This window comes from Bombina bombina, chromosome 1, assembly GCF_027579735.1.
Source record: "Bombina bombina isolate aBomBom1 chromosome 1, aBomBom1.pri, whole genome shotgun sequence".
In the NCBI taxonomy this organism is placed as follows: Eukaryota; Metazoa; Chordata; class Amphibia; order Anura; family Bombinatoridae; genus Bombina; species Bombina bombina.
This window is the reverse complement of record NC_069499.1, coordinates 823,500,306-823,515,739: the sequence shown is the minus strand read 5'-3', so window position 1 is coordinate 823,515,739 and position 15,434 is coordinate 823,500,306. Positions and strand designations below refer to the sequence as shown.

General features: G+C 37.5%; 1 protein-coding gene across 1 annotated transcript in view; it reads left to right on the top strand.

Annotated features, from left to right (window-relative positions):
- The first annotated feature begins 5,068 nt into the window (after window positions 1–5,068).
- The window catches only part of LOC128646016 (zinc finger protein 615), a 53,767-nt gene continuing 43,401 nt past the window's right edge, over window positions 5,069–15,434 (top strand). Inside the window, exons 1-2 of the mRNA XM_053699408.1 lie at window positions 5,069–5,423; window positions 13,639–13,786. Of these exons, the coding sequence (XP_053555383.1) occupies window positions 13,709–13,786 (78 nt within the window). The 5' untranslated portion in view covers window positions 5,069–5,423; window positions 13,639–13,708. The remainder of the gene's footprint in view (window positions 5,424–13,638; window positions 13,787–15,434) is intronic.

Genomic DNA, 15,434 nt, shown 5'->3' with positions numbered 1-15,434 from the left:
ACTGATATTTTCAAAGGGTTAATTACCATTGGGCCACTAATTTCACTATGTATATATGTAGGTTAGGTCCTCCTCCATGACACATAATTGTCTTTAGCCTGGCCGAATACCTACTCCAAAGTGATGCCAACATTGGAGTAGGTATTGTAATTCACAATTTTGAATAAGTAACTGATATTTTCAAAGAGTTCATGGCAATTGGACTACAGGTTTCACTATAGGAATACAGAGGTTGAAGTCCCCTTTATGACTATCGATAGTCATTAGCCTTGCCCAAAGATGTTTTAGACACAGAAAGTGATGCCAACCTGTGCATTATTTCAAAATGTTGAATAAATAATATTTTTGAAGGGGTAATGACCATTTTTGCCACTGATTTCACTATGAATGTACATAATGTAGATCCTGGTTTCTCAACAGCCGGGCCGTGGCCCAGTACCGGGCCGTGATAGCCCTGCTGGTGGGCCCTGACCTGTCATACCCCCACTGCACACTCTTACCCCACTGCAAACCAGGTGCAGACTGAGACCAATCAAGGCCCCAGGAACACTGTCTCACACTGACCAAAATGTATTAAATTGTATGCAAATGTACATGGTAGCCTTCCTGCCCTGCCCCCAACATGCCCCTCATCCTACAGAGCCAGGACCCCCAACATTAAGGGCCAGAGAAAGGGCACCCAACCTCCAGGGCCAGACCCCACACTCCATGGCCCTCACAGCGACAGACCCCTGCCAGGGTCTAAACCCACACTTATTTGCTTAGTTACTGATAGGGCAACTGAAAACTCCAGCTTAAGGAATGCACCAAGATCCGTGGAGATACCATTTGTGGGCCCCCCTACTTGCTGGTCCCTCGGCCCAGGTCCTATTTGCCTGGCTGATCAGCCCGCCCCTGCTGCTCACTATATATATATATATATATATATATATATATATATATATATATATATAAACTACTGCTGCTGTAATTTTCAATTTTGAATAAGTGATATTTTCAAAGGATTCATGTTTATTGGGCCACTGGTTTCACTATGGAAAAATTAGTAGTATGGTTGCCCTTCTATGACATGAAATTGCCATTATATTACAAAACAATATGATACAGTAGCAATGTTATACAATGTTAAAATATAGAGTTCCAAATAAAAAAGAAATGGAATAACTTCCCTTTTAGTTTGTCTGATGAACGCAGCCTGCCCCGGTGTCTCTGATGCCGTATGAAACTGAAATCTTTTAACAATGGTGGAGTGGTTTCTTTCCAGGCTTTGGTACCAGAGCCCGGAGTAAAACCGTACCACCATTGTTGAGAGATTTCATGAAATTGCCATTAGTCTGGCCCGAAGGTGTTTTCGGCATATAAATTGATGTCAATCTTGGCATAGGTGCTTTATTTGAATTTTTTTTATTAATTAACTGATAATTTCAGAGTAAATGACTATTGAGTAACTGACTTCACTATAGAAATAATAGGCTAGATTCCCTCCATGACTGGCAATTGTCATTTACCTGGCTCAAGGGTGTTTTGGACACAGAAAGTGATGCCAACATTGACATTAGTGCAGTATTTCGAAATTTTGGAAATTTGATATTTTTTAAGGGTTAATGACCATTGGGCCACTGATTTAACTATGAATATACATAGCGCAGATTGACCTCCATGACATAGATTTGTTTTAAGCCTGGCCCAATGGTGTTTTTGGCAAAGAAATTGATACCAACATTGGCATTGGTGTTGTAATTCACAATTTTTTATATGTAACTGATATTTTCAAAGTGTCAATGTTTAATAAAAGTAGCTAATATTTTCAAAGGTTTAATGACCATTGGGCCGCTGATTTCACTATGAATATATGTAGACTAGACCCCCCTCCATGGCATGCAAGGTACTGAAAGTGATGCCAACCTTGACATGGTTACTATAATTCACCATTTTGAATAATTAACTGATATCTTCCAGGGTAACCCCCTCCATGACATGGAATTGTATTTTCCCTGGCCCAATAATGATAAGTAACTGCTATTTTCAAGGAGTTAATAACCATTGGGCCACTGATTTCTCTATAGGAATATGTAGGCTGGATTCCCCTCTATGAGTGGAAATTGTCATTTGCGTGGCTACCACCCTTGGGATGGGTGCTATATTTCAACATTTTAAATAAGTAATTGATATTTGCAAAGGGTTAATGACGATTGGGCCACCAATTTCACTATAAATATATGAAGGTTAGTCAGAAACAAGTGGCATGGTTACAAAACACAACAGAGAACTTTCATAAAGTATGGAAGATGGTCGGTAGCTCTTGATATAGCATATTCAATGAATAGTCTAGTCAAAATTAAACTTTCATGATTCAGATAGAGCGTGCAATTTTGAGCAACTTTCTTATTTACTCCTTTTATCATTTTTTTCGTTCCTTTGGTATCTTTATTTGAAAAAGCAAGAATGTAAGCATAGGAGCCGACCTATTTTTGGTTCAGCACCCGGGTAGTGCTTTCTGATTGCTGTCTAAATGTAGCCACCAATCAGCAAGCGCTACGTAGGTGCTGAACCAAAAATGGACCGGCTCCTAAGCTTACATTCAAATAAAGATACCAAGAGAACGAAGAAAAATGGATAATAGGAGTAAATTAGAAAGTTGCTTAAAATTGCCTGCTCTATCGGAATCATGAATTAATGAGTTTCATTTTGACTAGACTATTCCTTTCACACATCAGAATCTGATGTTATGCCTCACTACTTCCTTACACCTATACAATATTTTTCTAATACTCCTTAAAATTAAAACTATAATTAAGATATAAAGTAGATCAAATATTCAATGTTGACACAACTAGAGCCTTTATTATTCTCTTTTTTTCCCCAAGTTGGTGGTCAATTCACTATGTTCCTATATATATATATATATAGCATTAACAAAAGGTTATAAAGATTTATATGGTTCAAATGGGGAACTTCATATTACTTTATGTAAAAGATATTGAATGTGCATAAGAAATAATGTCTGGTTTCTGATAGACAGAAAATATACATATGGCTGAGAGAAATCTGTATCTCATTATTTTTTTTTGTAAATTCTGTGTATTGTATTATTATAAAAATCGTAATAAAAAAATATTTCAACATAAATATGCGTAGGTTAGATCCACCACCATGACTGGCAATTGTCTTTAGCCTGGCCCAATGGTGTTTTAGGCACAGAAAGTGAACATTGGCATAAGTGCTGTAATTCACAATTTTGAAAAAGTAACTGATATTTTCAAAGGGTTAATTATTATTAAGCCACTGATTTCACTATGGAAATATGTAGTCTGGTTGCCCCTTTATGACACACAATTGCTATTAGTTTGGCCCAGTGGTGTTTTGGGCTTCATATCCTTTAACTCCTTGTTTGGATGACGACCATGTGTGGTTAAGGGGTTAAAGCTGGTCTCTAATTTTGCCTCATTACAGAACCCAGTTGGTAAAGCTCTGCATCTTCACACTGGACGTTGCCAACTTGTAGCATGCGTATGGTTGCATTTTATGATAGGAGCAGTGCACTTTGACAGATCTGCTTTTTGACAGCTGTACTTTTCACTTCAGTTTAGCTCACATAATAGAGCTTAAAGGGACACTGAACCCAATTTTTTTCTTTCGTGATTCAGATAGAGCATGACATTTTAAGCAACTTTTTAATTTACTCCTATTATCAAATTTTCTTTATTCTTTTGGTATCTTTATTTGAAATGCAAGAAAAGATGCAAGAAAAGATGCCGGCCCATTTACAACCTGGGTTGTCCTTGCTGATTGGTGGATACATTCATCCACCAATAAAAAAGTGCTGTCGAGAGTTCAGAACCAAGAAAAAAAGCTTAGATGCCTTCTTTTTCAAATAAAGATAGCAAGAGAACGAAGAAAAATTGATAATAGGAGTAAATTAGAAAGTTGCTTAAAATTGCATGCTCTATCTGAATCACAGATATGAATAAAGATTTTTGCAGCTTTTTGTGCAGTTTAAAAGTTACATAACAAATATAAGCTCCAAGATGGCAGCGCCCACTGTGAAAATGCAGAGCTTCTCTAACTAATACTTGTAAGGGGTTAAAATAAGAGAATTACTTTGAAAACAGATGCAGACACAGGATGAAAAAACACTAGCTTAGAAGTTGGCCCATTTTTGGTTCAGCACCTGGCTAGCGTTTGCTGATTATTGGCTAAATTTAAACACCAGAAAGTGCTACCCATGTTCTGAACCAAAAATGGGCCAGCTCCTATGCTTACCTTCCTGCTTTTTCAAATAAAGATACCAAGAGAATGAAGAAACATTGATAATAGGAGTAAATTAGAATATTGCTTAAAAAATGCCTGCTCTATCTGAATCATGAAAGTTTAATTTTGACTAGACAATTCCTTTAAAGGGACACTGAACCCCAAAATTGTTTTCGTGATTCAGATAGGGCATGGAATTTTAATCAACTTTCTAATTTACTCCTATTATCATTTTTTCTTAGTTCTCTTGCTATCTTTATTTTAAAAGCAGGAATGTAAATCTTAGCAGCCAGCCCATTTTAGGTTCAGCACCATGGATAGCGCTTACATTTACCCACCAATAAGCAAGCATAACCCAGGTTCTCAACCAAAAATGGTCCGGCTCCTATGCATCACATTCCTGCTTTTTAAATAAAGATAGCAAGAGAACAAAGAAAAATTGATAATAGGAGTAAATTAGAAAGCTGCTTAAAATTGCATGATCTATCTGAATCATGAAAGAAAAAGAAAAAATTGGGTTTAGTGTCCCTTTAATGTTCTTCCTTTTTGTGTATAAAATGTTTGTATAAAGAGAATTCACCTCTGTGTATCTACATCATGTTAATCAGTTTTATTTAAAATATCTGGGAGAAAAAAAAAATCTGAATAAGAAACCAATTTATAAGAAGAATATAAGAAACCAAATTCGAATATTGTGTTAAATTGTTTCATTTTAAGGAATACTATGGTACAGCATTCTCAGCTGTGTATTTCCTTATAGTGCTCATTGGGTGAAACGTACTTCCTGCCAATGTTTATTGGCTGATAGGTACTTCCTGACAGCTCATTGTCCCATATGTACTTCGTAATAATCCTAGTTGGGTAATAAGTGCTTTCTGCATAGTTCTTTTATAAACGATAGCAATTATTTTTTAGTGTGTCCTTTTAAATTAGCGAACTCCCTCCACAACGATCATACGTTCCCAGTCATACAGTACTAAAGATTATTAGTTTACCGATATTAACTCAGAAGACTACGATTCCCAGAATCCAGTGTAGAACAGGGAAGCCACAGCCAATCAGAATGCGATGAGCGTAATCACAGACAAATAAGCGAATTTCTCGATTTCATCCAACCTCGTTTATGGTCTGTCCGTGACCTCAGGAGGATAGTTCGTGATTCCTAACACTGGGTACTGTATATTGTAAATAAACTGTATATGGTAAATCAGTATTGTAGGGGTAATTTCCATTTTGTATGTATATGTAGGGCGATTTGAACCAACAGTGAGCGGAAGGTGAACAATGTTATGATTAGCATTGGCAGCATTGTCCTGTCTAGGTTTAAAGAGAAATGAAACACATTTTTGTCTTTCCTGATTTAGAAAGAACATGCAATTTTTAACAACTTTCCAATTTACTTCTAATATCTAATTTGATTCATTCTCTTGATAACGTTTGTTGAAAAGCATATCTAAATAGGCTCAGTAGCTGCTGATTGGTGGTTGCACTTAGGTGCCTTGTGTGATTGGCTCATCCATACGCATTGCTATTTCTTCAATAAAGGATATCTAAAGAATAAAGCAAATTAAATAATAGAAGTAAATTGGAATGTTGTTTAAAATTGTATTCTCTATTTGAATCATGACAGCAAAATTTTGGGTCTCATGTCCCTTTAAGTGAGGCTTTAAACGTTTGTGAAACTATGAAAGAACTAATGGAGACTGATGTGGAAGGAGTGTGTGAAGAAACTTGGGGGAGCATCAGTCTATGGTCTGAGAACTTACATAAGACTGGTGTGAGGGATGGGTAGCCATCTTAATGGTACAGTAAAGTCAAAATTAAACTTTCATGATTCAGATAGGGTATGCACTTTTAAAGGGACAGTCTACACCAACATTTTAATTGTTTTAAAAGATAGATAATCCCTTTATTACCCATTCCCCAGTTTTGCATAACCAACACAGTTATAATAATATATTTTTAACCTCTGTGATTATCTTGTATCTAAGCCTCTGCAAACTGCCCCTTTTTTCCAGTTCTTTTGACAGACTTGCAGTCTAGCCAATCAGTGTCTGCTCCCAGATAACTTCACGTGCACGAGCACAGTGTTATCTATATGAAATACGTGAACTAACACCCTCTAGTGGTGAAAAACTGTTAAAATGCAATATGAAAAGAGGTGGCCTCTAAGGTCTAAGAAATTAGCATATGAACCTCCTAGGTTAAGCTTTCAACTTAGAATACCAAGAGAACAAAGCAAAATTGGTGAAAAAAGTAAATTAGAAAATTGTTTAAAATTACATGCTCTATCTGAATCATGAAAGTTTATTTTGGCCTAGACTGTCCCTTTAAACAACTTTCCCATTTACTTTTATTATCGAATGTGCTTTGTTCTCTTGCTCATTAAAAGCTAAACCTAGGTAGGCTCATATGCTAATTTCTAAGCCATTGAAGACCACCTCTTATCTCAGTACATTTTTACAGTTTTTCACGTTTAGACAGTGCTAGCTCATGTGTGTCATATGGATAACATTGTGCTCACTCCCAAAGTTATTTGTAAGTCAGCATTGATTGGCTAAAATGCAAGTCGTTCCAAAGCACTGAGATAAGGGGCAGTCTGCAGAGGCTTAGATAAAAGGTAATCACAGAGGTATAAAGTGTTGGTTATGCAAAACTAGGGAATGGTACACATATCACTTGAAATTACATTTAATTTGCCACCTAGGTTTTGCATATTTATCATTCCAACTTGTGTACATTTTCTGTGCCTATTACGCCAAAACATTGGTTCCTGTATGTGTTTTAAAATGAAAATACATATTTTAATACCAAAAGATAACAGTTGTCACATTAACTGAAACAAAATATATTTTTATTATTTTAAAGCTAAACATTATAGTTATTTTAGCACTGACAACTCATTTTGACATAAAACCCCTGTCCAAAGTGAGCATAGTTTTAAAAATAAATACTTGCCCCCCCCCCCCCCCCCCAAAAAAAAAATGAACTTGTCAGTGTTGTTAGGCCCCTCAAAGAATTTTATAAAGGCAAATTGTAACTAGGAAGCGGTTTATCTAACTATGCAGAATTCTGGATATGAAGGAGAAACAAATACTTTGCAATATAATTCTCTAAAAAAAAGCCCCAAAAGACTTCTCGTGATTTCTCTCCATGCCGGCAAGTTTTTAATCATTAGGTTCTGAATGGTAACTGATACCAGTTCTCATTCTCCTATTTATTCTGATACAGGCAAATCTGGATTAGCTAGGGGAAACTAGGGTCTATGAACTGTGTCATCAGTGGTTGCTGCTGGGTGTTAATTACTACTATAACAAACACTTGACAGCTATAAATGAATTCAATCCCCTATTTGAATGGTGGGACCCCCACATCTTTGGAGTTTTCTGACATGTTTCTATTTTGAGGGGATCAGAAGGCTTCTTTAGAGTCCCTAGCCTTGAAAATGGGACCAGTCTTATAATATATTTGTCATTGCTATGACAATTATGTGGTAACTGGACAGACACAAGACCACTCAGATTCTTCCCGACCCCTTAAAGGGACACTAAACACATTTTTTTTCTTTCATGATTCAGATAGAGCATTCAATTTTAAGCAATTTTCTAATTTACTCCTATTATCAATTTTTCTTTGTTCTCTTGCAATCTTTATTTAAAAAGCAGGAATGTGATGCATAGGAGCCGGCTTATTTTTGGTTGAGAACCTTGGTTATGCTTGCTTATTGGTGGGTAAATGTCAGCCTCCAATAAGCAAGCGCTATCCATGGTGCTGAACCTAAAATGGGTTGGCTGCTAAGATTTACATTCATGATTTTCAAATTAAGATAGCAAGAGAACAAAGAAAAATTGATAATAGGAGTAAATTAGAAAGTTGATTAAAATTGCAGGCTCTATCTGAATCATTAAATAAAAAATTTGGGTTCAGCGTCCCTTTAATGTTTGTGTCCTATATACATATAGTTCTATTATGTGATCATCAGTCATATGACATGGACATTTTACCCTTCTGGTTAAAAAGGAGTATCTCTTGTCTCATTTTGGTGCTCATACAGGAATACAAGGGTCCCTTTTAGTGCAGAGAGCACCCAAGAGTCACCCATTAGACATGTGATTGCTGTTACAAAGGCAATCACCTGCAACCTAAAGTGCAAAGAAACCTCTCAATTAAAAATGGCTAATCTCCTCTTTCCAATACAGTCTACTCGCCATGCAGGATTTTGTTGTGCTAGATATTGCCATTTAAAGTGAAAGTCAATTCCAGCATTTGTGAAACGCTAGGATTGACCATTGGAACAAACAAAAGGGATTTTCATTCATGAAGTATAAATTACTTCATGCAGAAAGCTCCTTTATTTGCTTCAAGCGTTCCCCACACTGAACTGCTCAGGCTGCCCACGGCAGAAAGCTGTTTTGCTTGAGAGGTGACGTTTTCACCTCTTAGCCAATAGCCATGCGGGAAATCCAGCTTGGCGCTGTGTGGCGTAGCAAAACAGCGTTCTGCCGTGGGCTGCCTGAGCAGCTTTCACTTTAAGGAATCATAATTGGAGCTGAACAATGTAACCCCTTTATCCTGGCTTTATATTGCACATTGCAGCACTACTGTGGTGGCACATTATACAGATTGGACCTTTTTTTTGGGCTGTGCCTTTATATAGTGTGTCTTCACTGCAATTGTGGTATTATAATCTTAAAGTGCTTTTGTTTGCACTCATGGTTTTGGAAGTTATTGGCAGGAAAGCTGAACTGTTGCAGTATAGTGGTATCTGTAATACTTGGATAAGCTACCAGTATTATTGAAGAAGAGATGGTGGCCTCAGAGTCCTCCAATATTGCCAAGTTTTTAATTCCCTAAGGCATATGGCAGAGAGGGCATAAGGAAGGTTTAAAGTGATTGTAAAGTTTAATGAATTAAAGCCCAGTATCTAAAAATACTCTTAAAAACAGGGGCACTTTAATTCATTAAACTTTACAATGATGCTTTTTTTTAAATACTTACCTTTTCGTTACTGTAAACAGACTGGCGATCGTCCGCCATCATCTTCTTCTGTATTTTGCAGATCAATGACAAATCCAGCTTCCTCCAATTATTGCGTGCCCCCATTGACGTCCAGCTCGTGGGGTACGCAACGATTGGAGGAAGCCGGATTCGTCATTTATATGCAAAATACAGAAGAAGATGTGGGTGGAGTATTGCCGGTCTGTTTAACTTTACAGTATAGTATTTTATAAAAAAAAAAAAAAGCGTTGTAAAGTTTAATGAATTAAAATGCCCCTGTTTTTAAGAGTATTTTTAGATACTGGGCTTTAATTCGTTAAACTTTACAATCACTTTAAAGTGAAGGTCAATTTCAGACCAATGGACTACTGACATCTATTGAATAACATATCAGCATTCTAGTCGCTAACTTTATATTTGTCTTTACATTTTATATTTTATAAAAAATTATATATTATAATACTCTCCGTTTGCAGTCCGACTCCTCCCCTCAACCACTTCCTTATTCTTCAGTAGTGTCTGTCAAAAGCTCATGCACAATATTACCAACAAACTGAGCATGCGTATGTGCAGCCGAATCGCGCATGCGTCAAATGCGATCAAAGAGTTATTGACAAATTATAAGTTCAAATATTCAGTGCAGGGCATATTCCATATCGGCAAACATGATTACAGCAGAGTTATAAAAGATTGCTGTAACTTGTAGTACGATCATTCTGAGTAACAATATGTAGCCAATTAACAAGCAGGAGGCGTAATACGCATGTGCGTCTCCTGAACGAATATGACAGATGTATGACACTATTGAGGGACTAATGCATGCGCATAACTTGGTGATGACGTTGCAAAAAAGGGGCTGAACGCCCCGAGGTGGAAACGGACATTGGAGAATTGAAACTTACATTGCTGTCAATCAATGTAACGAAGATGGCAGGCAGACGAAGAAAGTGTAACGGGATGAATAGAAGGTAAAATATTGACTGTAGGATTCAAAAGTATGCAAAATGATGAATGAACATCAACATCATTTCTAATCAGCTGCAGATTGGCGTGAGCGAGTCACCCGGACTTGAACTTCACTTTAAGTAGTGGATAAGGGTGCAGGTGTTTTGTGGGTTAAAATATATTTTTTTTTATGGGTTTAAAAATTGTATTGCTCTATAGATTGATATTTCAAGGGAAGCAACCAAAATTCACATACTTCTTCCATACTTTCTGGTGTTTTAATAAATATATGCATATAATTTAAAAGGACACTAAACACTTTTTTGTCTTTCTATAGAATAATATATCCAGCAGATCTTAAGATTTTTAAAATATGTTAACATCTTATTTGCTGCAATGGTTTTTTAATAGCCAAACCACCCACAACTGTTCTTATTTGGGAGAGCTAATCTGTGCTTGCTTCTGAAGAAAAGGCTAGCCACAGTCACAATGTAAATTTAAAGTGCATTGTTTTGCAGTTGTTATCTGCTGAAGTACATTAGAGAAAAAAAAATATGTAGCAGTATTAGCCCTAAGAAGTTTGTAGTGTGCATTTCTAGTTCTCAGAAAATCCACAATTTGCAGAGCTAAATTACATGAAAAAGGGCAAAATATAGTCTATTTTAATGTGTATAACTAAACTATGTTTTATTAAAATCTCAAGTTGTTTACTGTCCCTTTAATACTTTTATTTGTGTCATCTATTTGCTAGGTGTGCATAAAAAAAACAGGACAATTGGGGCTGTACCATCTTCATATGCCTGTCGACTTTATTACCCTAAATGAGTAGAGGTGATATAATATATATATATTAGGGATGCACCGAAATTTCGGCCGCAGAAAGTTTCGGCCGAAAATGGCATTTTTGGTTATTTCGGTTTTCGTTTTTTTTGCCTTTTATTTTCGGTAAAAGTATTGTATATTTAAAATTTGATGCCAGCTTAGAGCTGCTGTTTGAGTTCATTACTTGACTTACTGTTTTGCATATAATAATAGTTTTCTAGGACTATACTTTATCTTGATAATTGATTAAAATAATAAAAAAAAGGTTAAATCTGATTCTGTTACACAGAACTAAATAAAGAATAATACTAGCGGTGCACCAAAATTTGGGCCGCTGAAAATGTGCAATTCCAATTTCGGCCCAAAGAGGACCAAAATGGCTAAAAATTTACAGCACTGCCCTATTCTATTAAGATAAATGTCTATCCTTATAATAAGGTGAGCAGCACAGCACTGGCATGGTACACAGAGCACACACATAAGTACCATGACATGATGATATTTGAAACCAGCAGTGCCCTTTTTTTTTTTTTTAGAAGGAAACCAAAGTTCTGAATACAGTTTTCAAAGGAGGATAAGTAACATGTTTATAAACACTTGATATTATCAGACACGGCCCTATGCACACACAGTGAATATGTATAAGCCTTATATACAGTGCTCATACATCAGCCTCTTGTGCATAGACATTCTATTCGCCTGAGGCAAATATGCGTGCACAGTATATATGCATAAGCCCCAAGCTCACACAAAGTTGGTACAAATTTGCACCCACCAGTCAGTGTATACAAAAAAGCACAGTCACTTTCTATAACAACCTTGCACGTAAGGTAGTAGCTAAGTCCGGTGGTCCTGGTGATAGATGACAAGCAGACTACATTTGGGGCTCCGGACATATAATCTGACAGGTCAGTGTGAGATCCAAACCAGGAACTAGGCGGAGATACGATGAGAGATGATCAGGTGCAGCCACGCCTATCGCACGGATAACTACACCCAAAAACAAAACACATGTCCACCTCGTATTGTTGTCTGGCTATAACCACACTATCCCTTGTACAGCTCCACCAGTTTCACTGCAGATCACGCCCTACGGTACAAGTGACCACGCCCATTTGTTGGAGCTTCCCCACCTACAATCTCTCTCAGCTACACACACACTGTAGTTAAAAAAAGAAAAAAATAATTTCGGTTTTGTTTCGGTTTTCGGCCAGGGGAATCCTGAATTTTCGGTATCGGTTTCGGTCCAGAATTTTCATTTCGGTGCATCCCTAATATATATATATATATATATATATATATATATATATATATATATATAAGGCAAACAAGCTATATAATACTATATTAAAGCAAAGGTGGATATACACTATATGGACAAAAGTAAGTGGGCACCAAACCATCACACTTATATGAGCTTGTTGGACATGTCATTCTAAAACCATGGGCATTAATATAGAGTTTCCCCACCCTTTTGTGGCTATAGCTTTCCACAACATTTTGGAGTCTGTCTGTGGGACTTTGTGTTTATTCAGCTAAAAGAGCATTTGTGAGGTCAGGCACTTATGTTGGACAAGACGGGTTAGCTTGCAATTGGCATTCCAATTCATACCAAATATGTTCAATGGGGTTGAAGTAAGGGCTCTTCGCAGGCCACTAGAGTTCCTTATGACCAAACTCGTCAAACAATGTATTCATTGACATGCTGGTCCTTCCCCAAACTTGCCATAAAATTGGATTCATCCAGTTGTCTTGTCTAAAATGTCTTTGCATCATGTAGCATTAAGATGACTATTTACTGGAACTAAGGGGTCTGGCCTGAACAAAACAGCCTCAGATCATTATCCCTCCTTCACCAAACTTTACAGTAGGCATTATGCATTCCAATAGGTAGCGTTCTCATGGCATTCACCACACCCAGATTCTTCTACCAGACTACTGGATAGTAAAGTGTGATTCATTACATTTCCACTGTACCAGAGTTTAGTAATTGCATGCTTTACACCACTCCAGCTGACGCTTGGCATTGTGCATATTAATGTAAGGTTTGTGTACAGCTGATCGGAAACCCATTTCATGAACCTCCCAACGCATAGTTCTTGTGCTGATGCTGCTTCCAGTGTAGTGTGTGATGCAACAAATGACAGCTTGCGTAGCCTACCACTTAGCTCCTAGACACTTTCACTTGACAATAATAGTACTTAGTTTAGCAGGTCAGACCTAGTAGGACAGAAATTTCACAAAATGACTTATGGCAAAGGAAGCATCCTATGACACTGCCATGTCACTGAGCTCTTCAGTATGACCCATTGTACTGCCAAAGCTTGTCTATGAAGATTTTGTGGCGATGTGCTGGATTTTATGCACTTTTAAGCAATGGGTGTGGCTGGAACACCCGAACCCAATAATTAGGGGTGTTCTCATATTTTTGGTGATATAGTGTATTTATGTCAAACAAGAATATACTAAAGAGCCAAGCACACATTTTTAGCAGCAAATACAGGGTACATATATGATATATGTAGAATGCAAAACCATTATAAGCAGTGAGTAGCAGTTTTATAGCTGTTGCCTTGCCCTTTATCATATTTAATGAGCAAATTATTTCACTTCTCATTTCAGAACTCTTCCTTATTCTTGTAGTTGACACCTCTATATTAAAGTGCTGACTAAATTGCTGACAATTAACAAGATGAAGAAATACAAGCAGCAGATGGCAGAGCAATTCTTGAGTCATGCTCTAGGAATCATCTACCTGTTGACTGGAGAGGTGAGAAATGTGCTTTCTTTATCATTATGACAATTTGTATTAAACAATGAAGGCATAATGTGGGCAGATGAAGAGACCATATCTAGAAAAGGGCAAACTGTAATGGATTTTGAACTGAAGTAAGAAAATGTTAGTGTATATTTTGTGCATCCCTGAGCAGTAGAGTCTTTAAGGAGTGCTTGAAACTATGAAAACCAGGGGAGTCTTGTGAAGCGAGGAAGAGAGTTCCACAAGATAGGGGGCAAGTGGGAGAAATCCTGTAGACAGGAATAGGTAACACAAGAAGAGGAGAGAAGAAGGTCATGAGCAGAGCAAAGGGGATAGGAGGGAGATTATCTGGAGATGAGGTCTGAGATTTAGAGGGGAGCCATGTAATTGAAGGCCTTATAGGTCAGAGTCAGGATTTTGTGTTTTATTCTGGAGGTTAGAGGAAGCCAGTGAAATGATTTGGCAGAGAGGTGCAGCAGAAAAGGAGGGAAATGTAAGGAAGATCAGCCTTGCAAAGGCATTAATTATGGATTGCAAAAAATAGACGGCAGGTAGAAAGACCAGAGAGGATGGAGTTGCAATAGTCAAGGCAGGAAATGATGATAGTGGATTAAAACCTTAATTGTGTCTTGTGTGAGGAAGTGGCACATTTTGAAGATGGTTTTTAAGGTGGAAATGGCAGGAATTGGCCAAAGACTGGATGAGGGGAGTGAAAAAAAGACCCAAGTTAAGTGTTAGCCCAAGACATCTGGCATGTGGGGTTGTTATCAACAGTTATAGAAAGTTGGGAAATAAGGAGAGAGATTTAGCTTAACATAGTGGGAAGACATGCAGGATGAAATATTAGAAAGAGAGTTAGTGACATGAATTAGCAAGGAAGGTGATAGGTCTTGTGCAGAGAGGTAGATTTGGGTATCATCGGCATACAAATGATACTGAAACCGTGGGACTTTATTTCGGAACCTAAGGATGACTTACTTATACATTGAGAAGTAAAGGGGGACCAAGAACAGAGCCTTGTGGTACCCTAACAGAAAGTGTTAAAGGTGCAGAGGATCTGCCAGAGAAGGCTACACCTAAAGGTACGGTTAGACAGGTAGGAGGAAAACCACAAGAGGGTTGTGTCGCAGATGCCAAAGGATTGAAGTGTTTGGAGCAAGACAGGGTTGTCAACAGTATCAAAGGCTGCACACAGATAGAGAAGGATTAACAGAGAGAAGTGGCCTTTCGATTTTGCAATTTTGTAATTAGATCACTAGTAACTTTAATGATTGCTGTATCTGTGGAGTGTTGGGGGCAAAATCGATATTGAAATGGAACAAGGAGGGAGTTTAATGTTAGGAAATGTGATAAATGTGTATATACAAGCCTTTTCAGAGGTTTTGAGGCAAGGGGCAGTAGTTGGATGGGGACGTTGGATAGGGAGAAAGTTTTTTTGAGGATATGTGTGACTAGTGCATGTTTAAGAGATTAGGGAAATATACCGGTGCTGAGGGAGAGAATGAAAATATGTGTGAGGATAGGAGTAAGAGTAGGAGAGGGGAAGGCAGTAGTTGTGAGGGGATGGGTTGGGGGACAGTTGGGAGGAATATATAAGGGCAGAAACTTCTTACTTATTAACAGGGGAAAAGGAGCTACATTTTTGGGTTTTGGAAATTTG